The sequence below is a fragment of the Mixophyes fleayi genome, chromosome 2 (assembly GCF_038048845.1).
Source record: "Mixophyes fleayi isolate aMixFle1 chromosome 2, aMixFle1.hap1, whole genome shotgun sequence".
In the NCBI taxonomy this organism is placed as follows: Eukaryota; Metazoa; Chordata; class Amphibia; order Anura; family Limnodynastidae; genus Mixophyes; species Mixophyes fleayi.
Genome location: NC_134403.1, coordinates 9,775,081 through 9,802,148, shown reverse-complemented (window position 1 = coordinate 9,802,148; position 27,068 = coordinate 9,775,081). Strand labels below are relative to the sequence as shown.

The 27,068-nt window shown below is 44.5% G+C and overlaps 1 protein-coding gene across 1 annotated transcript; it reads right to left on the bottom strand.

The window, feature by feature from the left end:
- Window positions 1–878: 878 nt before the first annotated feature.
- On the bottom strand, window positions 879–24,722 carry LOC142140669 (uncharacterized). The gene is made up of 5 exons (XM_075198435.1): window positions 24,316–24,722; window positions 11,134–11,625; window positions 9,660–9,889; window positions 5,292–8,984; window positions 879–1,279 (listed from the first exon to the last, which is right to left on the bottom strand). Exons 2-4 carry the CDS (start codon window positions 11,505–11,507, stop codon window positions 5,293–5,295), a joined length of 4,296 nt encoding a protein of 1,431 aa, XP_075054536.1. The 5' UTR covers window positions 11,508–11,625; window positions 24,316–24,722; the 3' UTR covers window positions 879–1,279; window position 5,292.
- Between the last annotated feature and the right edge of the window lie 2,346 nt (window positions 24,723–27,068).

The window sequence follows — 27,068 nt, the reverse complement described above, 5'->3', positions numbered from 1 at the left end:
CTTCCTTTCCCTTACAGAATACTCTCAAACTCTGCACCCTCTCATACAAAGTCCTCTCAAATTCCACTGCTCCCTACATCTCCATACATACCCCCTCCTTCTCCGATCACCCTCTCCGACCATTGCATCCCCTCTGCTAACTGTATCTCACTCCTGCTTCCAAGACTTCTTCCGTGCTGCCACCCTTCTGTGGAATGATCTCACTCATCCTATCAGACCACCCCCTATTCTGCAAAGCTTCAAACACTTACTTAAAACCCACCTGTTCAGTGAAGCCTAACATTCCACTGTCTAACCTCTCTCCTGCCCTCCTTCATGTGCATTTTATACACACAAATTATTCCTCAATCTTATTCATCCACCTCTTTGTCTCACCCACTCTTGTCTCTATCCCTCCCATCTGATTTCTAGTTTCCCTTATACTGACTCACCCCATTGAACCCTGTTTGTCTACCCCTTCACCTTTAGATTGTAAACTCTCACGAGTAGGGCTCACTTCCCTTCTGTCCTCCTCTTTTACACTCCAGTTATATTTTGCACTTATTACCTGGGCTCTATGCCCTCGGTCTCCACATCTCCCTTGTCTTTACACCTCAGACACTGGCTCTGATCCTGTTAATTGTTCCCATGGTCCTGGGCACTGTTTAGCTAGCTCTAGTTCTTCCCCCCACTTATCCTTCCTCCCTTTTCTAGTTATAGTGTTTTGTGATATCTCTTGTATCTTTTTGCTCAGTATGTCTATTCATATCTGTCTTGTGAATTTACCACATTGCTGTATTTTTGTATTGTCTTTTTATGCTTTCTACTCTTGTTGTATGTTCTATGTATGGTGCGTGGACCCTTTTTGGCATCCTATAAATAAAGGAAAATAATAATAATAAATATCAACATTAAGATGCTTTATTAGGTTATATGACTTCCTCCGTCTTGGTCTCTAGATACAGGTTAGTTCTCTTCTTTTTAAAGGACCCCAGGATGGGACATGGTCCACGGCAGCTTATGTCCATCTTAGTATAAACACTTATAGAAAAACGATCTCAAAACCTGGGCAGTTCTCTAGTAGTTTAGATAAGCCCTTGGGGTAGTGTTGCTGTACTCTATCATAGGATAGATGTGGTCCTTTGAAGTAGCTGGTCCTCGGCTCACACAACCTGAAACAGTCCAGCTGTTTCCATAGGTCAGTGGCAACATGGCTCCTATGATGATCGGTGCGGGCCACAGTCCTCGGCCCTCCTAGGTCCTCTTTCAGCAGACGCATCATAGAAAATGAACTGGTCCCCTGTAAAGGGAGATGACAGAGTAAGCCTAACATCCATAGCTAATCAATGCCTCCAGCTCAGTACTCCACCGCTCACCCCAAACTTTCCTGATCTCAATCAGGAAAATATCACATCCCCCTTAAACCTTCAATCAGATAATATTTATTCTCTATCTGGTCTATGTACACAGCTGGGCAGTAGATGTACGATTCCACCTTCTAATACTACAAGGATTGCACACATAGGATGCACCGTGCACAACAGTCCTATGTATGGAACCAGGGCTCTGTGTGTTGCTGCTCATTAGTGAAATGACTAATATTCAAAAGAGAGACAGCAGCTACGAATCTAGGCATAGACTGAGAAGGGTGGGTCAGGATTCTAGTTAATACAACGAGTGAGTCCTGTCTGCTTCGGGCTAAGTAATACTAATTTTATTAAATCTGCTCAGATAAACTTTGCAATTTCCAGTGGTGCCTTTGATACTGGTATTTGCATAATATTCATGCATTCACTCATGTTTGTATGTATTTGTCTAGTCAAAATCTGGATCTGCTCCTTTCATTTTATATTATTTATATTTTTTATATTTAAATTTACATCTACATTTATACCCACAGTGATCTCTTTTTAGGGCTCTGATTAATGGCTGAAGCATGTTATGCAATGTTACGTTTTGTCTTTTTCTTTATCTAATGTGTTTGTTTGTTTTTTGTACATTCCTCTTTTGTATGTACTAAAATTCAATAAAATAATACTTGATTAAAAAAAAAAAAAAAAAAGAGACAGCAGCAACGAACGGTTTGGCAGATTGTTTGTTTTACATCTTTGACCTGTTTATGTATCACACATTTTAGGACAATCACAGCAATGTCCTCTGCTCTCCGTATATGCAGCAAAGCTCCGGTCACTCTGATAGGCAGAATCATGGCCACAGCCAGCAAAAGCTCAGAACGTACTGTAAGTCGTTATAAAGTAATAACGTGTACATTTGTACAGTGAGTGTGTGGTACTAGTAACAATAAACTACATTCTCTCTCTCTAAAAATGTTTTATATTGTTTATAAAATGACAGTAAAATATATTGTGGGGCAGCACAGTGGCCTAGTGGTTAGCACTTCTGCCTCACAGCACCTCAACACTGGGGTCATGAGTTCGATTCCCGACCATGGCCTTATCTGTGTGGAGTTTGTATGTTCTCCATGTGTTTGCGTGGGTTTCCTCCGGGTGCTCTGGTTTCCTCCCACACTCCAAAAACATACTGGTAGGTTAATTGGCAGCTATCAAAATTGACCCTAGTCTCTCTCTCTCTGTCTGTATGTGAGTGTGTGTCTATATTAGGGAATTTAGACTGTAAGCTCCAGTGGGGCAGGGATTGATGTGAATGAGTTCTCTGTACAGCGCTGCGGAATTAGTGGCGCTATATAGATAAATGATGATGATGATGATTGTCTGTAAAATTTTACTCTCTGCTTTTCTGTCCGTCATTCTCATTAGTCCAGTACATGCCCAGAGGATAATTCCCAGATATATAATATCACATATAAATGTGTTAGGACTTTTACTCTATTTCTTCTATGGAAACATCTCATTACACACAGAATATTGAACTTCCATGAAGCTGAAATTAACTAGCAGGTTTCTCCTGAAATGGTCTGTGCTGCTGGGGTACCCTGCCCCTTCCATTATCTAACTCTCAGTCAGTAACTTACCTGCTTTCCTCCCCTCATATCATGACACTGCCCTTATCACATGCAGCCCTGTCCTCACTACTACTTCACTCATATCCTGATATACTCTGTGCTGCTGGGGGATTCCTGTTCCTTTCACTATATAACTCTCAGTCTGTGGCTTCCTGCTGCCTCCATTCCCCTCCTCACATCATGTCACTGCCCCTGTCACATGCAGCCCTGTCCTCACTGACACATCACTCATCTCCTTATATACTCTGTGCTGCTGGGGGACCCTGCTCCTTCCACTATATAACTCTCAGTCTGTGGCTTCCTGCTGCCTCCATTCCCCTCCACACATCAAGTCACTGCCCCTGTCACATGCAGCCTTGTCCTCACTGACACATCACTCATCTCCTGATAAACTCTGTGCTTCTGGGAGACCCTGCTCCTTCCACTATATAACTCTCAGTCTGTGGCTTCCTGCTGCCTCCATTCCCCTCCTCACATCATGTCACTGCCCCTGTCACATGCAGCCCTGTCCTCACTGACACATCACTCATCTCCTGATATACTCTGTGCTGCTGGAGACACACAGACACTATTCTCTCTGTGTTTATCGGTGGTAATCTTTTACCAACTACGAGAACTCCAACAAGGTTGACACCTACAAAAAATTTGCGCTGACGTCACACTGAAGTACCGGACAGCTGGGTCTTCGGAATCACCGCCTGTCAGCATGCCGCTGCCATCGGACATCTGGAGCTTCGGTTTTCAGGTAAATCTGTTTTTATTCTATTAGTTTTTTTTAGCCAGTCGGATTTTTTTTGTAGGTGTCAACCTTGTGGGCGCTCTCGTAATCGGTAAACCGTACACAACCCGTGTATATGACACTTCACTACATTATTATATTGTGTGCTAATGGGTGAAATGCTGTAAATCTGCATCTCTGCACACTTGTACATCTGGGGGTAAATGTATGAACATTCGGGTTCTTCAACACCCGCGTGTTCAGCGTGTTCGGAAATTAAATTTCAAGCGGCACTGCATTGTAAAGGGAAACTTCCCTTTACAATGCAGCGCCGCTTTAAATTTAATCGCCGAACACGCGACTGTTGAAGAACCCGAATGTTCATACATTTACCCCCTGATGTACGTCTGGCACCGTTTTTTAGCTGGTCGCATCTTAAGACTTGTCAACACATACAACACTTATTTTACGTGCGTCTTTCACTTAAAAGAGCCGTCTACAGCAAGAAAAAAACATTGTTTTCACATGCTCATAGTTAGATGTGTCCCAGACTGCAGGTAGCAGGTCTGGGGAGTCTGCTAGGGGTTGGGTACGATATAACTATAGTGAGAATTCCGACACGCAGAATTCCTGCAAAAAAAATCCGAAAGACTGAAAAAACGAAAGAAAATCAAACAGACTTACCTTGAATCCGCAGCTGGAGATGACCAATGGAAACAGCAAAGTGACAGCAAGGTATTCCGATGAAAGACCAGTTTGACGTCATCGCATCGTCAATCTAAGTTTAAAGAGGCAATGTGGGGACCCCTAAGGTTAAGTGTTTAAACATTTAACCCCACGTTGCCGCTTTAAATTTAGATTGACAGATGTCGCGATGACGTCAAACTCGTCTTTTATCGGAATACCTTGCTGTCACGATGCTGTTTCCATCGGTCATCTCCAGCGTCGGATTCAAGGTAAGTCTGTTTCATTTTCTTTCGTTTTTTTCAGTCTTTCGTTTTTTTTAAAAACGATTACCACCATCTGCTAGGGGGAGGGGCATGTTTGTAAAATCTTTAATGTAGGTGGTCGTGCATTTTTAGCAGTAGGTGTGCGAGAACAAAACTAAAGGACTGCACCAAGGAATTTTGGGAAGACATATGCAAACTGCCATGTTTTCACTTCGTGACTGCATGAAACAGAACAGTCATTTTAGTATGAGTGTGAATGCAATGGGGTGGAACCTACCCACAATTCCTTGGGGCATGTTTTTAATCCTGTATGTGCTGGTCCTGCCTGCAAATCCTGGTGCTGTAATCTCTGGGAACATAAGTAATGTAAATGTCTTTCTGTCTTTAAGAAGAACTCCGCTCAAAGTAGAGGTTCTCCTATTCTGAAGCCTTACACCATGAGTCCAATAGTTGACCTTTACATGAACATTTTACTCCTGTCCCACTGTGAGGAAATGGGGCTTAGTGATGCCCCCCATACACCCCACCCCTGGCTTCTTAACAGATCTCCACTGTGATCGGAGTACACCCAAGACATTTCCCTGGAATTTCATTACATTTTCTGATGTGTCAGACACACGTACAACCAGGAACAGAAATGATGTATAATTATTGTACAAACCTCAGAGTGGTGTCTCCTTTCTGTAGTTGAATCCACATGTACGCCCCTCGAACTGCAGTTTGATGGCCTGTTTGAGGTGCAGCTGTGGGTCCATGGTGGTGATGGAAATAACGGGAGAGTTCAGTCTATCTGGTGAGCAGTTTTGGTCCCCACACTTATTTGGAGAGTACTGGTGTTCCTTAGTCTTACTCGGGGAATGTACAGTGTCTCCAGATATTCTAGGAGAGTACAAAAAGTCTGCAGATTTTTTGGCAGCACATGATTTATCCTCATACCTTTGAGGAGAGGTTATAATGTTAGGTGTTTTCTTGTGAGGATATACAGGTTCTACGGTTTTGGAGAGGGTCACAGGATCATTAGATTTCTTTGGAGAGTACACAGGGTTCCCCATTATTTGGTGACAATGCACAGGATTCCCAGTTTTGTTAGGGCTGTGCACAGTATTCTTAATTTTCACTGGGGAATGTATGGTCTTTTTGTGGCAGAAGTCCCTCTCGGTGCCAGCTTGACTTGAGGAATAGCCAGAGCTGCTGGTTTTATTTTGGCTATAGTTAAGGTCTTTTGTCTTGCTACAAAGAGACCCAGACCTATCCTGAAGGTGCACATTGTCACCAATCTTGCGATGAGCGTATGTAGGACTTCCGTATTTTGGGTTTGTGAGTATTCCATTCCTCTTTAATTCATGGTCCAGAGACCTTGGATTTTGACCAGGCCTGGTTACCACTTCCCATTTATCAAGTTCATAAAGTGGAGTGGGACTTTGATGTAGGGTAGGTGAAGTTGCCTGCTGAGTCGGCGTTAAGCCTGGAAGACCATGGAAATCAAGCATGCCAGTGATGGCAATAGCTTGGCGAGAACGGCTGCGAGGAAGAGAATGTTGTTGGACTTGTTGTGTAAAAGTCAGGATATCCATGGGGACTGTTGCCTGGGAATGGTAGGTGGATGAGGTCAAAATAGAGCCTCTAGAACTCTTCAGGGAGTTGTCAAGTGAATGGCTATCTGTTGACACTGGGGAAAGTGTAGACCAACTATCTCCGCTTGCTTCAATTTTCTCTTTTCTGGATGACTCTTTTTCTGGAGTCTTTCCAATAGGCCCTTGGTATGAAGGAACCCCATGTTTTTCCAAAAGAGTCACTATTGCTATGTGTCCACCTTTTCCTGCAACTCTTATAGGGGTACGATTATAATGGTCAGCATGGAAGGGGCTGGCTTTACCTTCTAACAACACTTTGGCCAGCTCTTCATGTCCTTCTTGGGCTGCAATACAGAGTGGAGTGGCTCCCTGGGAACACTGTGCATCAGTAAATGCCCCATTTTCTAATAGAAGGTGGGCAATATTGGCATGTCCTCTCCAAGCAGTACAGTGTAAAGGAGTTCTCCCTTCTTTGTCAAAGGCATTGCAATTGGCCTTACCCTTAGCCAGAAGAAGTTTAACCATTTCCCAGTCTCCCTGCCAGCAGGAGGCATGCAAAGCTGTGCGTTCTTCTGGGTCCCTACCCTCGGGGTCAGCCCCATTGACCAATAGAACACTCGCCATGTCTGTTAGCCCTTGCAGAGCCAACAGGTATAGGAGTGGCTTGCCTTGACTAGTCTTAATATCAGGATCTGCACCTTTCCTCAACAGTAATTCCATTGTACTTTTGTGGCCCCCAAGAGCAGCAAAGCACAAAGCTGTCATCCCATCTCTGCCCCGGTGGTCTACTGGAGACCCTCTGTTAATCAATAATTCTACACAGCCTGTATGACCTTCTTGAGATGCCAGGAGAAGAGCGCTGTACCCATCACTGTCTCTTATCCCCACTTTAGCACCTCCTTCTACAAGGGCACGGCAAACATTTCTCCTTCCTTCACACGCTGCCCAGTGCAGTGGTGTCCAGCCCAAATGGTCTTGGTGATTCTCATTGAGTCCCCTATCCAGTAACACCCTTACTGCCTCCTCTCCTCCAGCTGCAGCAGCTGCAAGAACTAGCGCTGACTTGCTTTCTGTGTCTGTGACATCGGTGGCAGCACCCCAAAGCAGTAGGACCCTCACTGTTTCAGCATGGCCCCCCGAGGCAGCTGCCAGTAATGGTGTTATATGTCCCTTTCCAGCCCTGTCTGGGTCAGCACCAGCCTCCAGCAGAAGCTCTGCGACTTCTTCCTGCCCCTCATAGGCAGCGACCAGTAACGGCGTTACTCCCTCCTTGTCTTGCAACTCTGGATCTGCACCGTGTTCCAACAAAAGAGATACCAGTTCTGGATGCCCATGGCCAGCAGGCACGCACAGACAGGCTACAGCCAGGGCGCTACGTCCTTCTATATCACACTTATTCACATCGGCTCCGAATTCCAGCAACAGTTTTGTAACTGTATGATGACCCATGTATGCAGCTGCCATAAGAGGAGTTCTTCCTTCCACATCAGCATAGTCTATCTCCGCCCCAGCTTTTAACAAGGCCTTAACAGTACCCTCATGACCTCCCCAGGCAGCTGACCTTAGCGCGGTGCGTCCATCGGGACCAGAGATGTCTGGCTGAGCTCCCGATGCAAGTAGTGCTTCTACCACCTCTGTGTGGCCTTCCCAAGAGGCAGAGCGCAAGGGGGTCCACTCACGGCTGTCAGTGTGGTCATAGCGGGCACCATGTTCGAGAAGGAGTTGTACCACCGACAGGTGTCCCTGGTGGGCCGCCAATCCTAAAGGAGTTTGCCCGTCTTCGTCTGTGACCTCCAGGTTTGCACCTCTGGAAATCATTAGCTTAACAGCTTCCAGATTTCCGGCATGGGCTGCAGCAGCAAGCAGAGTTCTTCCAGCTCTATCCCGCTGGTTCAGACCACCTCCACTCTCTATCAGCATTTCCACAGAGCCACCTTGCTGCAGAGTTTTCTTCAGAGCGCATGAGACCTCCACAACTGAATCACCATCAACTTTACACCTGGCTAGCAGAAGCAACTGTAATACTTCCAACTCTAGAGGAATGTTAGAGGCCAAACAGTCCGACACAGGGACCTCTGTCCACAAAAGCCACAGAGCTAAGTGCGAATGATCTAGCCCTCGGAGGTCAGACAGCAGAAGATGTCTGGCTAGTTGATGAACCTCAGTGGGTTTCAAATCCGGTGCTCGTGTTGATAAACTCATGGCGAGCATACTGTGACCCTCAGCTACGTTGCACAAGTATTTCTGAGTACAGTATTTCACATCCAGGAGCCACTCTGAAAAGCTGTGATGGAAGAGCACCAACGGATTTTGAGGAACATTTTGTGGACGCAACAGCATGGAAATGGATTCCAGAATCCTGTTGAAGTCCTCAGCACTCCAGCCTTTCATTTGTTTTGTCCACACAGCCTTGTGTAGCTCAGCCGGTAAAACAGAAGATGAAGAAGCCAAGATGACATTCAACAGTGTCTGCACCTGACAGAACTGCCGACCAGAGAATAGTCGTTGGCACAACCATAAGTAGAGTCCATTCAAGGTGCCAGGGATATGGCGGATTTCACGGAGGACAATGAACCCTTCAGAGACACCATCCAGCACTCGCTCCAGGTAGAGGAAGCAGCCATTGCTCTTTATGTGCAGCTGGTTAAGCATCTCCGCAGTGTCGAGAGTCAGATGCTGTCGCAGAGCCTCTTCCTTGTCTAGGCGGCACAGGATGTACTGCTGAACATCATGGACAATGTGGGCTTTGCGGAGGTCATCCAAGCACAGTCTACGAAAACCTGCGGAGATGAAAAATCAGGATATTTACTCACAGAGACTACAGACTTCGGAATCTATACATATCCAGTGTCTACCTTAATGTAAAGGGGGGTTTATGGAATATATAAATAGGTGTACATATCACTGTGTATATTGTTACAGGGCTCACACACAAGATTTTACATCTAGTTTGCTTTACCTATCATAGAGCAGACAGGTATTAAACAACATTAGAATAACGAGTCTGGTCTTCAGTGGAGGTCAGAGTGGTATCTATACCCAGAATTCCTTGTTGTGGGTCTCGAATGGTTTTATGTGGAAATGCTGGGGGCATGTTCATACTTTCTTATATGTTACCTGACTTTGCACACGCCACCTTAAATGACAACTTTATAATTTCATTTCAGGGTTATTTTATTTTTTTCACAAAGTAAAGTGTCAAAGTCACAGGAAGAAAAAAATCCAAAACTTGAAATAAAATTCTAATGTAACTAAAACATTTGTTTTTGAAGATACAACAATAATAATAATAATAATAATAATAATAATGGTAAACACTAAGAGCGCCAGCATTCTGCAGGGAGTGCGTTGTATGTATGAACTAGAAACGCAGCCCTGCAGGAGTCACAGCTGATTTCTAACACGTATGTGACTTTACAGCGCTCACAATATATATATTTTCGGTTTCTTCTCACCTGTGAACATCCGGGTGACGGACTTATTCAGCCTCCGCGCAGAGCACACAAGTAGCAGCCACGGGGGCAGCAGCTCACAGTGATTGGCCAGCAGCTCCGCAATGCTGCACCTGGACTCGGCAGCGGAGCCATCTGAGTGACAGCAGCAGCACGTCTCATCCACTGAGTCAACGAGAAGCAACAAATTCTGAGAGGGGGGCGGCACAGCTTCCAGAGGAAACAGGACCACTCTGCAAAACAAAACAGGATGTTACTGGCTACTATAGAGATGATGCGGAGCAGCTCTGCCAGGTTATTATAGATACACTGCAGAGCATCTCTGTCTGCTTATAACAGACACACTGCGGAGCCTCTCTGTCAGGTTATTAAGGGATACACTGTGGAGCATCTCTGTCTGGTTATAATAGACACACTGTGGAGCAGCTCTGCCAGGTTATTAAAGATACACTGCGGAGCCTCTCTGGTTATTATGGGATTCACTGCGGAACATCTCTGTCAGCTTATTAGGGGATACACTGCGGAGCATCTTTGTCTTGTTATTATGGGATAGACTGCGGAGCATCTCTGTCTGGTTATTATGGGATACACTGCGTAGACTCTCTGTCTGGTTATTATGGGATACACTACAGAGCCTCTCTGGTTATTATGGGATACACTGCGTAGACTCTCTGTCTGGTTATTATAGATACACTGCAGAGACACTCTGGTTATTATGTGATTCACTGCAGAGCATTTCTGTCTGGTTATTGTGGGATACACTGCGGAGCATCACTGTTTGGTTATTGTGGGACACACTGCGGAGCATTTCTGTCAGGTTATTATGGGATACACTGCGGAGCATCTCTGTCTGGTTATAATAGACACACTGCGGAGCATCTCTGCCAGGTTATTAAAGATACACTGCGGAGCCTCTCTGGTTATTGTGGGATACACTGCGGAGCATCTCTGTTTGGCTATCATGGGATACACTGCGGAGCATCTTTGTCTGGTTATTATGGGATACACTGCAGAGCATCACTGTCTGGTTATTATGGGATACACTACAGAGCCTCTCTGGTTATTATGGGATATAGTGTGGAGCCTCCATGTCTGGTTATTATGGGATACACTGCGTAGACTCTCTGTCTGGTTATTATAGATACTCTGCGGAGCAGCTCTGCCAGGTTATTAAAGATACACTGCGGAGCCTCTCTGGTTATTATGGGATTCACTGTGAAGCATCTTTGTCTGGTTATTGTGGGATACACTGCGGAGCCTCTCTGGTTATTATGGGATTCACTGTGAAGCATCTTTGTCTGGTTATTGTGGGATACACTGCGGAGCATCTCTGGTTATTATGTGATTCACTGCAGAGCATTTCTGTCTGGTTATTGTGGGATACACTGCGGGCCAGGTGTCATCTCAGGTGATTAGTGTACACAGTGTAGAGGGAAGTGGCGTGATGTAGCTGTACCGTGGGGCACACCGTCCTCACCTCTTGAATAATTCATTAAGGTCTCCCTTACAGGTCTCGGTGCTGGTCTCTCCTCTGTACCCACTGATAAGCGGGCTGTGCCGCAGCTGTTGCGCCAGGCTCTGAATGAAGAGATGCGGGTTGAGGCTGGCATGTGTGTGGGCCTGACAGAAGTGGTATGCCAGAACCCTGGAGCTGAGCCGGGAGCTCCGTCCTGCCTCAGACGAGGGCCACAGGATCTCCGTACACAGGGCAGTTTTTCCTGCGCCTGGGGCCCCTGTAATAAGAATACCAGGTGCCGGCGCTCCATCCATCCGTTCCAAGCAGTGACAAAGCCTCTGGAGGGCCCATTCCCGGCAATAGAAGGGCCGACCGCGCAGCTCACTAGATGTCATCTCAACAGGTTTGGATGGTGCTGTGCTGTCGACTGTGGGAACATCACGGGGGCAGAGTGTACGGCGGTATAGTACAGATTATCCAACAGGTCGGAGGTGGCATAGATACAACATTGACCTGTAATGCGAGAGGAAACATTGGAAATTAAAATGACAAAATGAGAGCGACCATAAATCACCAGCAGAGAAAGAGAGTCAGTGCAATCCAGAAAACATGCCACGTATTTCTGCCTATCTCTTCAAACTGGTGCATATTCCGGCTATGCTTCATGATGTCTGTCTATGCACTGAGACAACACCTACTGTGAACAATGGGGTGACTTTTCTTCAACTGCAACAACTTTATATTGTGATTTTTAATTAGAGATGGGCGGACTCGGCTCCTTGAAACCGAACCCGCCCGAACTTCCGGAAACCGAGTAGGCTCGGTACTCTCCTACATATTTGGATTCCAAAACGAGACAAAATGTCATTGTAACATCGTCGGATCTTGGCATTTTTAGACTGAATAAATAGCCGCCTCCACAGACATCCAGCGCCATTTGAGAGAGGGACAGGGAAGGGTTAGGTCGCAGGAATAGAGTAGTAATAGAGCAGTAATAGAGTAGGAAGAGGAGTATAGAGGAGGCATTTTTCCTAATTTACACTACAAAGTGTTTGGGGTGTCATATTCCCTCCTTCTAAAGAAACTATTTTCTGCCTGCTGAAATTCTAATATACCAGCACTATATAATTCTGAATTTGCACTACAAGTGTTTGGGGTGTCACATATTACCCCATTCTAAAAAACAATTTTCTGCCTACTGAAATTGTAATATACCAGCAGTATATATTTCTGAATTTGCACTACAAGTGTTTGGGGTCTTATTAAAATGGATTCACAGCAGTCCACATATGAGCAGGAGCAGCAAGCAGCTGCTGCCTCCAGTCCTGATGGTAGTCTTCCATGTACGTCATCTGGTAAAGTCTATGTAAAAGTACATAGTCTTCTTAAGTCAGGGAAAAAAAACACACAAAAAAACACTTTTTACCGTGCCATTCTACACATGCAGTGGCAAAGAAAGAATGAGGCCTTCGCCTTTCTCTATTTAGTGCAAGATCTAAAAATGTTACTGAGGCTTCTTCTTGTACGGTCACTCGTGACCAAGCAAGATGAAGTAATTCAGAGTCCAAAAGTGGTGCACAACTACTGTTACGTGTAAAAGCTGAACTGCAAGAAAACAGTAAGGCATTACAGGAAAATTTATGCTCAGAATCAGAAATGACCCCAATCCCTGAGGAGAGTCCATCCACGGAGTGGTATGTATAATCCTGAGCATTCTGATAGTGTACCCATAAAGAAGGGCCCTTTCAGCATTTCTGCTGATGTGTACCTGAACAGCCCGAGTGTAGCCGGTGATACACCAAGTGAGGATGCCACTTTGGAATTAGAAGACTATGAGGGGGAGATTTGTGTAACCGACGAGGGCGCTAATGAGGATGTTGATGAGGATGAGGTTGTTTGTGTAAGTCCTGCACCAGTGGAAGCAGTTCTGGCACGTGACAAGAAGAAGGCCACTGTCATGCCTGGGCATAAGGCCAAAAATGCCACTTCTTATATGTGGAATTATTTCTACCCAAATCCTGACAACAATTGTATAGCCATTTGTAGTGTATGTAAAGCTACAATCAGTCGAGGGAGGGACCTTAACCATCTTGGAACCTCATCCATGTTACGCCATTTGACGAGAGTTCATGGCAAGGTGTTGGAAAAAGCTGAAAGTTATGGCAAAAAATAACAACAAGCACTTCATCATCAGCTAGGACCCTTCTCTCACCTACATCATCATCATCATCATCATCATTTATTTATATAGCGCCAACATATTCCGTAGCGCTTTACAATTGGGGATAAACGTAATAAACTAATAAACAAACTGGGTAAAACAGACAAAGAGGTGAGAAGGCCCTGCTCGCAAGCTTACAATCTATGGGACAATGGGAGATTGACACATGAGGTTAAGTATACATTTTGCATCTTGGCCCAGCCAGACTGCAAAGGTAGGGTGACTCATAAGCTAAATGATCCTGTCACACAACCGGACGCCTGCAATCTACACCCACAACACCGTTCTCCTCAATATCCTCAGTAGCGATCGGAGTTAGCCCTGCAACCAACTTGGTAAGGCTCGATGACTCCTGCACTATAATTGATTCCTCTGAAGAATGTTTGAGCGTTAGTCCCACTGCTGCTGCTGTTGCTGGGGGTAAATCTTCCTCCCATAAGAAGCCCAAGAAGAAGAGCACTAGTACTTTACAACAATTAACTGTGAAACAATCTTTTGCTAGAGGAAGCAAATATGACAGCAGTCACCCAGTCGCAAAGCGGATCACAGACGCCATGGTGACTATGCTAGTGTTAGATCTGCGTCCAATATCCACAATAAACGCAGCTGGTTTTTCACAGTTAATTGATGTTTTGTGTCCCTGTTACAAAATTCCATTGCGACACCATTTTTCACGAAAAGCTATTCCGCAACTGTACCAAAACGTTCGTAAAAATGTACTAATTGGGCTCAGAAATGCCTCTCTACTCACTATACACTTAACCACAGATATGTGGACAAGTGGAAGTGGCCAAACCAAAGATTATATGACTGTGACAGCTCACTGGGTTGGTCATTCGCCTTCACCAGCAGGAACAGCAGTAGCATGTACACCACTACGTAACATTTCTCACAGGCAGGCCACTCTTTGTATCACCGGCTTCACTAACACGCATACAGCTGATAATTTGTTACGAAAACTAAGGGATGTCATTGATACATGACTTATACCACTTGGACTCTCCCCAGGATATGTTATTTTCTGATAATGCCAACAATATTGTGCGAGCATTACAGCTGGGTGAATTCCATCACATTCCCTGTTTTGCTCACACAATAAACTTGGTGGTGCAGAGCTTCTTGAAAAATAACTGTGAGGTGCGGGGGATGCTTTCGGTGGCCCGTAAAATTTCGGGACATTTCCGGAATTCTGCCACAGCATGTAGGAGATTGCAGCAGCTCCAAGAACAATTTAACTTGCCCTGCCACCAACTTAAGCAAGAAGTGTTAACAAGGTGGAATTCCACCCTGTACATGCCTCAGAGGATGGAGGAACAGTGCAAAGCGATACAAGCGTATTGCACTAGCCATGACATTGGGAAAGGAGGGGGAATGTATTTCAGTCTTGCACAGTGGAGAATCCTTTCTGTGCTGTGCAAGGTGCCGAAACCATTTGAAATTGTGACATGTGAAGTGAGTTCAGATTTATGCGTGCTTGAGCCAAGTCATTCCCTTAATTCGACTTTTGGAAAAGCAGCTTGACAAACTGAAGGAGGAGATGAAAGAAAGCAATTCTGCAAAGTATGTTGGCCTTGTAGATGAAGTACTTAATTTGCTTCGCAATGATCCAAGAGTTATTAAAATCTTGAAGTCGGATCACTATGTTTTGGCCACTGTGCTTGAACCGAGGTTTAAGACCTACATCGATTCTATGCTACCAAATTACTGAGATCTGAACAGTTGCAAGGAGCTATTGGTCAGCAAGTTGTCCGCTGAACTGGGAATTGACTTGACGACGTCTCCTCCATCAGTTTCTCAGGCAGCTGCTGCTTGGAAAAAATTGCACTTTCCAAAGACAAGCAGGGATGACGCAGATAGCAGACCATAACAGATTGACATCTGGGCTGGTTTGAAAGATTTTTACCAAAAACAGTGTGACCTCGGCCATAACTCCATCCAGTCCTACTATTAACATGCAAAGGATGGTGGAGGATTATTTTCAAGAGTTAATTGATATGGAAATGTCAGACAGTCCCTTTCCACACTGGGAAGAAGAACAAGCCATTTTGAAACCCATGTACAAACTTGCTTTGCAATACCTAAGCTGCCCACCCTCCAGTGTGTACTCAGAAAGAGTATTCAGCACAGTCAGAAACCTTGTCAGTGATCGACGTAGGAGGTTACTTTCTAAAAATGTGAAAAAGATGATGTTCAAAAATGAAGTACATCTTCCACGAGGAAGGCCTTTACCGGCAAATACATCCAAGTACTGACACTTCTCTAATGGCGGATTTCAGCGATGAATTAATAGTCTGTGATGATGATGTACACACTGATGAGGGTGAGGATGATGCTGAAGATGATGATGACAACATCTTTTTGAAACTTTCACTATAAGTGTAGGGAGTAATCTACCCTAAAGGGAAAAGGGGCTTGGGGCATTTCTATTTATCGTAGTCTTTGCAGGCTGCTTTTTTTTTTCAATTTCACTATTGGTGTATGTGAATAATATACACCCAAACACAAAAGCTGCTTTGGGCATTTCTATTTATAGTACAGACTTTGCAGGCTGCTTTTTTTTTCAAGTTCACTATAAGTGTAGGGTGTAATATACAGTTAGACACCCAACTGCCTTTTTACTTTGACACTCGTTGACATTTATTAGCTGTAGAAATACCTAACTTATCCAAGAAACAGGTGGAGCGCTCGTTGCAATGTGTCCTAGATGTGCTAGGAAATGCTGTGTGTTTGAGTCATTGCTCCGTCGCTTACCATCCAGCCAGGTCGCTGCAGTATTTGGCTGAAACTGTATGAAAAGCATATTGTGACCTGTGAGATGGTCAAAATTGAATAGAAATTACTGCAAATTAGTGTTAGTGAGGCTAATGATAATGTAGGTACAAAATAATACCTAAATTATGTTATTTTAGCCCAAAAAATTGAATTTTTATAAAAAATAGCAAAAAAAACCCAAACAAAACCAAAACACGCAAGGGCGGTTTTGGCAAAACCAAAACCCGAAGGTAATCCAGATCCAAAACAAAAACCAAAACACCGGGGTCAGTGAGCATCTCTATCTTTAATATACAATAGGTTAGATGTTCCTCAACTGAAAAATACCTAGAAAGCATAGAAGGAGTCCCACAGAATGTGGCTGGAGAGGTCGGATACCGCCAAGTTCAGACTTAGAAAATCTGTTTTGCATTTGTACATTATTATTTTGTATAGAAATAGGCTAATGCAAGCTGCATATCCACGCTCTCCCTACGTTATGGCTGGAGTAATTATACAGAATTGTTACATTTGACTTACGCTACTGCTTGTGAGCTGAATGCATCTTAAGATGCGACCAGCTGTACATGAGCACACACGCCAATGTTCATGTGTCTTTCTCTGCGTTAGTTCAGAACGTACATGTCTCCAGCTCTACATGAGCCCCGCTACATATCTAAGTATTCAGCATCGGGTATGAATGACAGCACTGGTACCCTCTGTTATAGGGGTTATCTGTCACCTGAATGTCATACACAGCACAGACAGACCGGACCAACCCCCACAGTAAGGTTAGAGACACAGGACAACAAGGGCTATAGACAGACGGAAACAGAGATTACACCAATAGACAACGTGCAATAGTGCTAGAAGGAAGAAGGATATAAATGTACAGGGGCAGCAGACGGGTGATAGAGTAGTATTAGTAGGGGGTATAATTGTATATAGACAGGAGAGGGGTGATAGATTAGTATTAGGAGGGGGTATAGTTGTATAGATACAGGAGAGGGGTGATAGACTAGTATTAGGAGGGGGAATAGATGTATATAGACAGGAGAGGGGTGATAGATTAGTATAAGGAGGGGGTATAGTTATATAGACACAGGAGAGGGATGATAGATTAGTATAAGAAGGGGGTATAGTTGTATATAGACAGGAGAGGGGTGATAGATTAGTATTAGGAGGAGATATAGTTGTATAGACACAGGAGAGGGGTGATAGATTAGTATTAGGAGGGGGGTATAGTTGTATATAGACAGTAGAGGGGAGATAGATTAGTATTAGTAGGGGGTATAGTTGTATAGAGGCAGGAGAGGGGTGATAGATTAGTATTAGGAGAGGGTACAGTTATATATAGAGGCAGGAGAGGGGTGATAGATTAGTATTAAGAGGGGGTATAGTTGTATATAGAGGCAGGAGAGGGGTGATAGATTAGTATTAGGAGGGGGTATAGATGTATATAGACAGTTGAGGGGTGAAAGATTAGTATTAAGAGGGGGCATAGTTGTATATAGACAGGAGAGGGGTGATAGGTTAGTATTAGGAGGGAGTATAGTTGTGCAGACACAGGAACGGGGTAATAGATTAGTATTAGGAGGGGGTAAAATTGTATAGAGGCAGGAGAGGGGTGATAGATTAGGATTAGGAGGGGGTATAGTTGTATAGAGGCAGGAGAGGGGTGATAGATTAGTATTAGGAGGGGGTATAGTTGTATAGAGGCAGGAGAGGGGTGATAGATTAGTATAAGAAGGGGGTATAGTTATATAGATGCAGGAGAGGGGTGATAGATTAGTATTAGGAGGAGGTATAGTTGTATATAGACAGGAGAGGGGTGATAGATTAGTATTAGGAGGGGGTATAGTTGTAATGAAGCAGGAGAGGGGTGATAGATTAGTATTAGGGGGGGATATTGTTGTATAGAGGCAGGAGAGGGGTGATAGATTAGTATTAGGAGGGGGTATAGTTGTATAGAGGCAGGAGAGAGGTGATAGATTAATATTAGGAGGGGGTATAGTTGTATATAGACAGAAGAGGGGTGACAGATTAGTATTAGGAGGTGGTATAGTTATATAGAGACAGGAGAGGGGCGATAGATTAGTATTAGTAGGGGGTATAGTTGTATATAGGCAGGAGAGGGGTGATAGATTAGTATTAGGAGGGGGTATAGTTGTATATAGACAGAAGAGGCGTGATAGATTAGTATTAGGAGGTGGTATAGTTATATAGAGACAGGAGAGGGGCGATAGATTAGTATTAGTAGGGGGTATAGTTGTATAGAGGCAGGAGAGGGGTGATAGATTAGTATTAGGAGGGGGTATAGTTGTATATAGACAGGAGAGGGGTGATAGATTAGTATTAGGAGGGGGTATAGTTGTATATAGACAGGAGAGGGGTGATTGATTAGTATTAGGAGGGGATATAGATATATATAGACAGGAGAGGGGTGAGAGATTAGTATTAGGAGGGGGGTATAGTTGTATATAGACAGGAGAGGGGTGATAGATTAGTATTAGGAGGGGGTATAGATGTATATAGACAGGAGAGGGGTGAGAGATTAGTATTAGGAGGGGGGTATAGTTGTAAAGGGGCTGGAGAGGGGTGATAGATTAGTTTTAGGAGGGGGGTATAGTTGTATATAGACAGGAGAGGGGTGATAGATTAGTATTAGGAGGGGGTATAGATGTATAGAGGCAGGAGAGGGGTGATAGATTAGTATTAGAAGGGGGTATAGATGTATAGAGGCAGGAGAGGGGTGATAGATTAGTACTAGGAGGGGGTATAGATGTATATAGACAGGAGAGGGGTGATAGATTAGTACTAGGAGGGGGTATAGATGTATATAGACAGAAGAGGGGTGACAGATTAGTATTAGGAGGGGGTATAGTTGTATATAGACAGGAGAGGGTGATAGATTAGTATTAGTAGGGGGTATAGTTGTATAGAGGCAGGGGAGGGGTGATAGATTAGTATTAGTAGGGGGTATAGATGCAGCATAGGGGTGATAGATTAGTATTAGGAGGGAGTATAGTTGTATAGAGGCAGTAGAGGGGTGATAGATAAGTATTAGGAAGGGGTATAGTTGTATAGACACAGGAACGGGGTGATAGATTAGTATTAGGAGGGAGTATAGTTGTATAGACACAGGAACGGGGAGATAGATTAGTATTAGGAGGGGGTATTGTTGTATAGAGGCAGAAGAGGGTGATAGATTAGTATTAGGAGGGGGTATTGTTGTACAGAGGCAGGAGAGGGGTAATAGATTAGTATTAGGAGGAGGTATAGTTATATAGAGGCAGGAGAGGAGTGATAGATAGTATTAGGAGGGGGTATAGTTATATAGAGACAGGAGAGGGGTGATAGATAGTATTAGGAGGAGGTATAGTTATATAGAGACAGGAGAGAGGTGATAGATTAGTATTAGTAGGGGGTATAGTTATATAGAGACAGGAGAGGGGTGATAGTTTAGTATTAGGAGGGGGTATAGTTATATAGAGACAGGAGAGGCGTGATAGATTAGTATTAGGAGGTGGTATAGTTATATAGAGACAGGAGAGGGGCGATAGATTAGTATTAGTAGGGGGTATAGTTGTATAGAGGCAGGAGAGGGGTGATAGATTAGTATTAGGAGGGGATATAGTTGTATATAGACAGGAGAGGGGTGATAGATTAGTATTAGGAGGGGGTATAGTTGTATATAGACAGGAGAGGGGTGATAGATTAGTATTAGGAGGGGATATAGATATATATAGACAGGAGAGGGGTGAGAGATTAGTATTAGGAGGGGGGTATAGTTGTAAAGGGGCTGGAGAGGGGTGATAGATTAGTTTTAGGAGGGGGGTATAGTTGTATATAGACAGGAGAGGGGTGATAGATTAGTATTAGGAGGGGGTATAGATGTATAGAGGCAGGAGAGGGGTGATAGATTAGTATTAGAAGGGGGTATAGATGTATAGAGGCAGGAGAGGGGTGATAGATTAGTACTAGGAGGGGGTATAGATGTATATAGACAGGATAGGGGTGATAGATTAGTACTAGGAGGGGGTATAGATGTATATAGACAGGAGAGGGGTGAGAGATTAGTATTAGGAGGGGGGTATAGTTGTATATAGACAGGAGAGGGGTGATAGATTAGTATTAGGAGGGGGTATAGATGTATAGAGGCAGGAGAGGGGTGATAGATTAGTATTAGAAGGGGGTATAGATGTATAGAGGCAGGAGAGGAGTGATAGATTAGTACTAGGAGGGGGTATAGATGTATATAGACAGGAGAGGGGTGATAGATTAGTACTAGGAGGGGGTATAGTTGTATATAGACAGGCGAGGGGTGATAGATTAGTATTAGTAGGGGGTATAGTTGTATATAGACAGGAGAGGGGTTATAGATTAGTATTAGGAGGGGGTATAGATGTATAGAGGCAGGAGAGGGGCGATAGATTAGTATTAGTAGGGGGTATAGTTATATAGAGGCAGGAGAGGGGTGATAGTTTAGTATTAGTATGGGGTATATCATCATCATCATCATCATTTATTTATATAGCGCCACTAATTCCGCAGCGCTGTACAGAGAACTCATTCACATCAGTCCCTGCCCCACTGGAGCTTACAGTCTAAATTCCCTAATATATACACACACTCACACAAAGACAGACAGAGAGGGAGACAGACAGAGACTAGGGTCAATTTTTGATTGCAGCCAATTAACCTACCAGTATGTTTTTTTGGAGTGTGGGAGGAAACCGGAGCACCCGGAGGAAACCCACGCAAACACAGGGAGAACATACAAACTCCACACAGATAAGGCCATGGTCGGGAATCGAACTCATGACCCCAGTGCTGTGAGGCAGACGTGCTAACCACTAGGCCACTGTGCACTGTGGGGTATAGTTGTATAGAGGCAGAAGAGGGGTGATAGATTAGTATTAGGAGGGGGTATAGTTGTATATAGACAGGAGAGGGGTGATAGATTAGTATTAGGAGGGGGTATAGATATACATAGACAGGAGAGGGGTGAGAGATTAGTATTAGGAGGGGGGTATAGTTGTATATAGACAGGAGAGGGGTGATAGATTAGTATTAGGAGGGGGTATAGATGTATATAGACAGGAGAGGGGTGAGAGATTAGTATTAGGAGGGGGGTATAGTTGTAAAGGGGCTGGAGAGGGGTGATAGATTAGTTTTAGGAGGGGGTATAGATGTATATAGACAGGAGAAGGGTGATAGATTAGTATTAGGAGGGGGGTATAGTTGTATATAGACAGGAGAGGGGTGATAGATTAGTATTAGGAGGGGGTATAGATGTATAGAGGCAGGAGAGGGGTGATAGATTAGTATTAGAAGGGGGTATAGATGTATAGAGGCAGGAGAGGGGTGATAGATTAGTACTAGGAGGGGGTATAGATGTATATAGACAGGAGAGGGGTGAGAGATTAGTATTAGGAGGGGGTATAGATATATAGAGGCAGGAGAGGGGTGATAGATTAGTATTAGAAGGGGGTATAGATGTATAGAGGCAGGAGAGGAGTGATAGATTAGTATTAGTAAGGGGTATAGTTGTATATAGACAGGAGAGGGGTGATAGATTAGTACTAGGAGGGGATATAGATGTATATAGACAGGAGAGGGGTGAGAGATTAGTATTAGGAGGGGGGTATAGTTGTATATAGACAGGAAAGGGGTGATAGATTAGTATTAGGAGTGGGTATAGATGTATAAAAGGCAGGAGAGGGGTGATAGATTAGTACTAGGAGGGGGTATAGTTGTATATAGACAGGAGAGGGGTGATAGACTAGTATTAGTAGGGGGTATAGTTGTATATAGACAGGAGAGGGGTGATAGATTAGTATTAGGAGGGGGTATAGTTGTATATAGACAGAAGAGGGGTGATAGACTAGTATTAGTAGGGGGTATAATTGTAAATAGACAGGAGAGGGGTGATAGACTAGTATTAGTAGGGGGTATAGTTGTATATAGACAGGAGAGGGGTGATAGATTAGTATTAGTAGGGGGTATAGTTGTATATAGACAGGAGAGGGGTGATAGATTAGTTTTAGGAGGGGGTATAGTTGTATATAGACAGGAGAGGGGTGATAGACTAGTATTAGTAGGGGGTATAATTGTAAATAGACAGGAGAGGGGTGATAGATTAGTATTAGTAGGGGGTATTGTTGTATATAGACAGGAGAGGGGTGATAGATTAGTTTTAGGAGGGGGTATAGTTGTATATGGACAGGAGAGGGGTGATAGACTAGTATTAGTAGGGGGTATAATTGTAAATAGACAGGAGAGGGGTGATAGACTAGTATTAGTAGGGGGTATAGTTGTATATAGACAGGAGAGGGGTGATAGATTAGTACTAGGAGGGGGTATAGTTGTATAGAGGCAGGAGAGGGGTGATAGATTAGTACTAGGAGGGGATATAGATGTATATAGACAGGAGAGGGGTGATAGATTAGTATTAGTAGGGGGTATAGTTGTATATAGACAGGAGAGGGGTGATAGACTAGTATTAGTAGGGGGTATAATTGTAAATAGACAGGAGAGGGGTGATAGATTAGTACTAGGGGGGGGTATAGTTTTATATAGACAGGAGAGGGGTGATAGATTAGTATTAGTAGGGGGTATAGTTGTATATAGACAGGAGAGGGGTGATAGATTAGTATTAGTAGGGGGTATAGTTGTAAAGGGGCTGGAGAGGGGTGATAGATTCGTTTTAGGAGGGGGTATAGTTGTATATAGACAGGAGAGGGGTGATAGACTAGTATTAGGAGGGGGTATAGTTGTATATAGACAGGAGAGGGGTGATAGATTAGTATTAGTAGGGGGTATAGTTGTATATAGACAGGAGAGGGGTGATAGATTAGTTTTAGGAGGGGGTATAGTTGTATATAGACAGGAGAGGGGTGATAGATTAGTATTAGTAGGGGGTATAGTTGTATATAGACAGGAGAGGGGTGATAGACTAGTATTAGTAATTTAGTAGGGGGTATAATTGTAAATAGACAGGAGAGGGGTGATAGATTAGTATTAGTAGGGGGTATAGTTGTATATAGACAGGAGAGGGGTGATAGATTAGTTTTAGGAGGGGGTATAGTTGTATATAGACAGGAGAGGGGTGATAGATTAGTATTAGTAGGGGGTATAGTTGTATATAGACAGGAGAGGGGTGATAGATTAGTTTTAGGAGGGGGTATAGTTGTATATAGACAGGAGAGGGGTGATAGATTAGTTTTAGGAGGGGTATAGTTGTATATAGACAGGAGAGGGGTGATAGACTAGTATTAGTAATTTAGTAGGGGGTATAATTGTAAATAGACAGGAGAGGGGTGATAGATTAGTATTAGTAGGGGGTATAGTTGTATATAGACAGGAGAGGGGCGATAGATTAGTTTTAGGAGGGGGTATAGTTGTAAATAGACAGGAGAGGGGTGATAGATTAGTTTTAGGAGGGGTATAGTTGTATATAGACAGGAGAGGGGTGATAGACTAGTATTAGTAAATTAGTAGGGGGTATAATTGTAAATAGACAGGAGAGGGGTGATAGATTAGTATTAGTAGGGGGTATAGTTGTATATAGACAGGAGAGGGGCGATAGATTAGTTTTAGGAGGGGGTATAGTTGTATATAGACAGGAGAGGGGTGATAGATTAGTTTTAGGAGGGGGTATAGTTGTATATAGACAGGAGATGGGTGATAGATTAGTATTAGGAGGGGGTATAGTTATATATACGGGCTGGAGAGGGGTAATAGATTAGTATTAGGAGGCGGTATAGTTGTAAATAGACAGGAGAGGGGTGATAGATTAGTATTAGTAGGGGGTATAGTTGTATATAGACAGCAGAGGGGTGATAGATTAGTATTAGGAGGGGGGTATAGTTGTATATAGACAGGAGAGGGGTGATAGATTAGTAGTAGGAGGGGGTATAGATGTATATAGACAGGAGAGGGGTGATAGATTAGTTTTAGGAGGGGGTATAGTTGTATATAGACAGGAGAGGGGTGATAGATTAGTATTAGGAGGGGGTTTAGTTATATATACGGGCTGGAGAGGGGTAATAGATTAGTATTAGGAGGGGGTATAGTTGTAAAGGAGCTGGAGAGGGGAGACAGAGCAGTAATTGAAGGAATGCAGTTGTACAGGGACAGGAGGGGGTTGTAGAATAGTATTTCAGGATAGTTTTTGTAGAGGCAGATAAGGGTAACATATTATTTAGAAGTTTAGAACTGACAATCACCTCACTTGTGAAGTCTCCTCAGTGTACACGGATCAGTCACTTTCCTTTTATGGCTGTCACATTCTCCTTCTCTCCATGTTTATGTCTGTCAGTGTGGTCACTTTCACTGCACTCTCACTCTCTACTATGGCTGTCTCTCCAGGAATCTGTATCACTTTTTGAAGTTCAGTCGGAGTTTCCTGACACTCTCAGCCTGTTGTCTCTCTCTCTTCTCACTTCCTCATGGTGTCTCTTTGCCTGCGGGGTGAGAATCCAGCCCAGACATACAGGGAGGGTCCAGCCTCTCTCTCATTCCTGTACAACCAGCTCTACACCCTGTGTCACTGTGTACAGTGCTGTACAGCCTGAGGGTGCTGCCCCCCTTACTGCTGTCTGCTGGGTGTCATATTGTGTTACTGTGTGCTGCTGCCATCGTACTCTCTGTATAACACTGCCCCCTCTCTATAAAAAACACTGCCCCCCTCTCTATAACACTGCCCCCCTTACTGCTGTCTGCTGGGTGTCACATTGTGTTACTGTGTGCTGCTGCCATCGTACCCTCTGTATAACACTGCCCCCTCTCTATATAACACTGCCCCCTCTCTATAACACTGCTCCCCTCTCTATAACACTGCTCCCCTCTCTATAACACTGCCCCCCTTACTGCTGTCTGCTGGGTGTCACATTGTGTTACTGTGTGCTGCTGCCATCGTACCCTCTGTATAACACTGCCCCCCTGTCTAAAACACTGCCCCCCCCTCTCTATAACACTGCCCTCCTTACTGCTGGTGTCACATTGTGTTACTGTATGCTGCTGCCATCGTACCCTGTGTATAACACTGCCCCCCCTCTCTATAACACTGCTCCCCTCTCTATAACACTGCTCCCCTCTCTATAACACTGCTCCCTTCTCTATAACACTGCCCCCCTTACTGCTTTCTGCCACACTGTGTTACTGTATGCCTGCTGCCATCGTACCCTGTATAACACTGCCCCCCTGTCTAAAACACTGCCCTCCTTACTGCTGGTGTCACATTGTGTTACTGTGTGCCTGCTGCCATCTTACCCTCTGTATAACACTGCCCCCCTCTCTATAACACTGCCCCCCTTACTGCTGGTATCACACTGTGTTACTGTATGCCTGCTGCCATCTTACCCTCTGTATAACACTGCCCCCTCTCTATATAACACTGCCCCCCTTACTGCTGGGTGTCACACTGTGTTACTGTATGCCTGCTGCCATCTTACCCTCTCTATAACACTGCCCCCCTCTCTATAATACTGGGTGTCACATTGTTACTGTATGCCTGCTCCCATCTTACCCTCTGTATAACACTGCCCCCCCTCTCTATAACACTGCCCCCCTTACTGCTGTGTGTCACTGTATGCCTGCTGCCGTCCTACCCTCTCTATAACACTGCCCCCCTTACTGCTGTGTGTCACTGTATGCCTGCTGCCATCCTACCCTCTCTATAACACTGCCCCCGCTTACTGCTGGATGTCACCCTGTGTCACTGTATGCCTGCTGCCATCCTACCCTCTCTACAACACTGCCCCCTCCCCCCTTTACTGCTATCTCCTAGGCCTTACGTTGTATTACTTTGTGCCTGTTCCCATCCCTTCTCTCTCTATAACCTTGACCCCCTCTCTACAACTTTGCCCCCCCCCCCCCCCCACTGCTATGTCCTGGGTGATATATCACATACTTGCCGACATTTCAAACCTCCCCACCTGGAATTCTATACTGATATTTTTACATTTTCTACAGACGTTATTGCACAGAGCTCGCTCAGTGACTGCTGGGCACTACTGCCTCCTCCACATGCCAGTGACTATCCTTAGTCACACTGCCCCAGCTGCTGAGCCACGATCAAGTCCAATGTCTCCCGGATTTGGGCAGGCTCACAATACGACAGGGGCCATGGTTGCTTTTCTGATCAGACTCACTGGCATGATCCACAACAGGAGCCCTCACCACTAGTCAATGTGTAATATGTGGAGAAGGTTCGGGTGGGAATAAGTCATCTGCAGACTGGGCAACGTAGGGGCAGAGATACAGTTATCACCTCCAGTTCCCTGTATATAGCTGTATAGTCAGTCATTCTGGTAATAGATATCTCAGTATAGAACTGCACACGCCAGGGAGCTGGAGGGTGCAGTTCGGCTCCTATAGATGATCGATCCTTGTACACTATAAAGCCTGGGCACATATATATGTTTCCAAACAGACAAATATGCTGAGAATCCCCAGTATATAAGAGAAACAAGTCAACACGTGTTTCATTCATCTGGTCAGCGTCAGCTGGGACTTACTGAGGGGGCTGATGCTAAACTCTTGTCTACTCCGTTAAGCAGTAAGGTCCCAAATGCCACCTGACCTATTCCCTGCCCTGCCTCCCGCTCCAATCCCCAATTCAGATAAAACATGCCTCCCCTCCTCCATCTTCTCATTACAGGAGGAAGCGCAGTCATTCACAGATAGCTCTCTGTGAGCTTCCTCTTGCTGTTTCCCTATATTGATTGTAGTGACTGAGAAGTAAAGAGGAAGCATACCTTCCCCTATACCTCTTCTTCACCCCTACCATATATACTGGCCGTATGAGGAAGTGCATGGTGATTGCTCTGTGAATCACTGACAGTCGCTGGCACAGTCCTTATACAGTGTGCAGGAGGAAGCCATGGGTGATTCTGAGTCACTGTGTAGTTCCTCTTGCAGGATTACAATGTATTCTCCTCCATTGCCCTGACAGTCGCTGGCACAGTCCTTATACAGT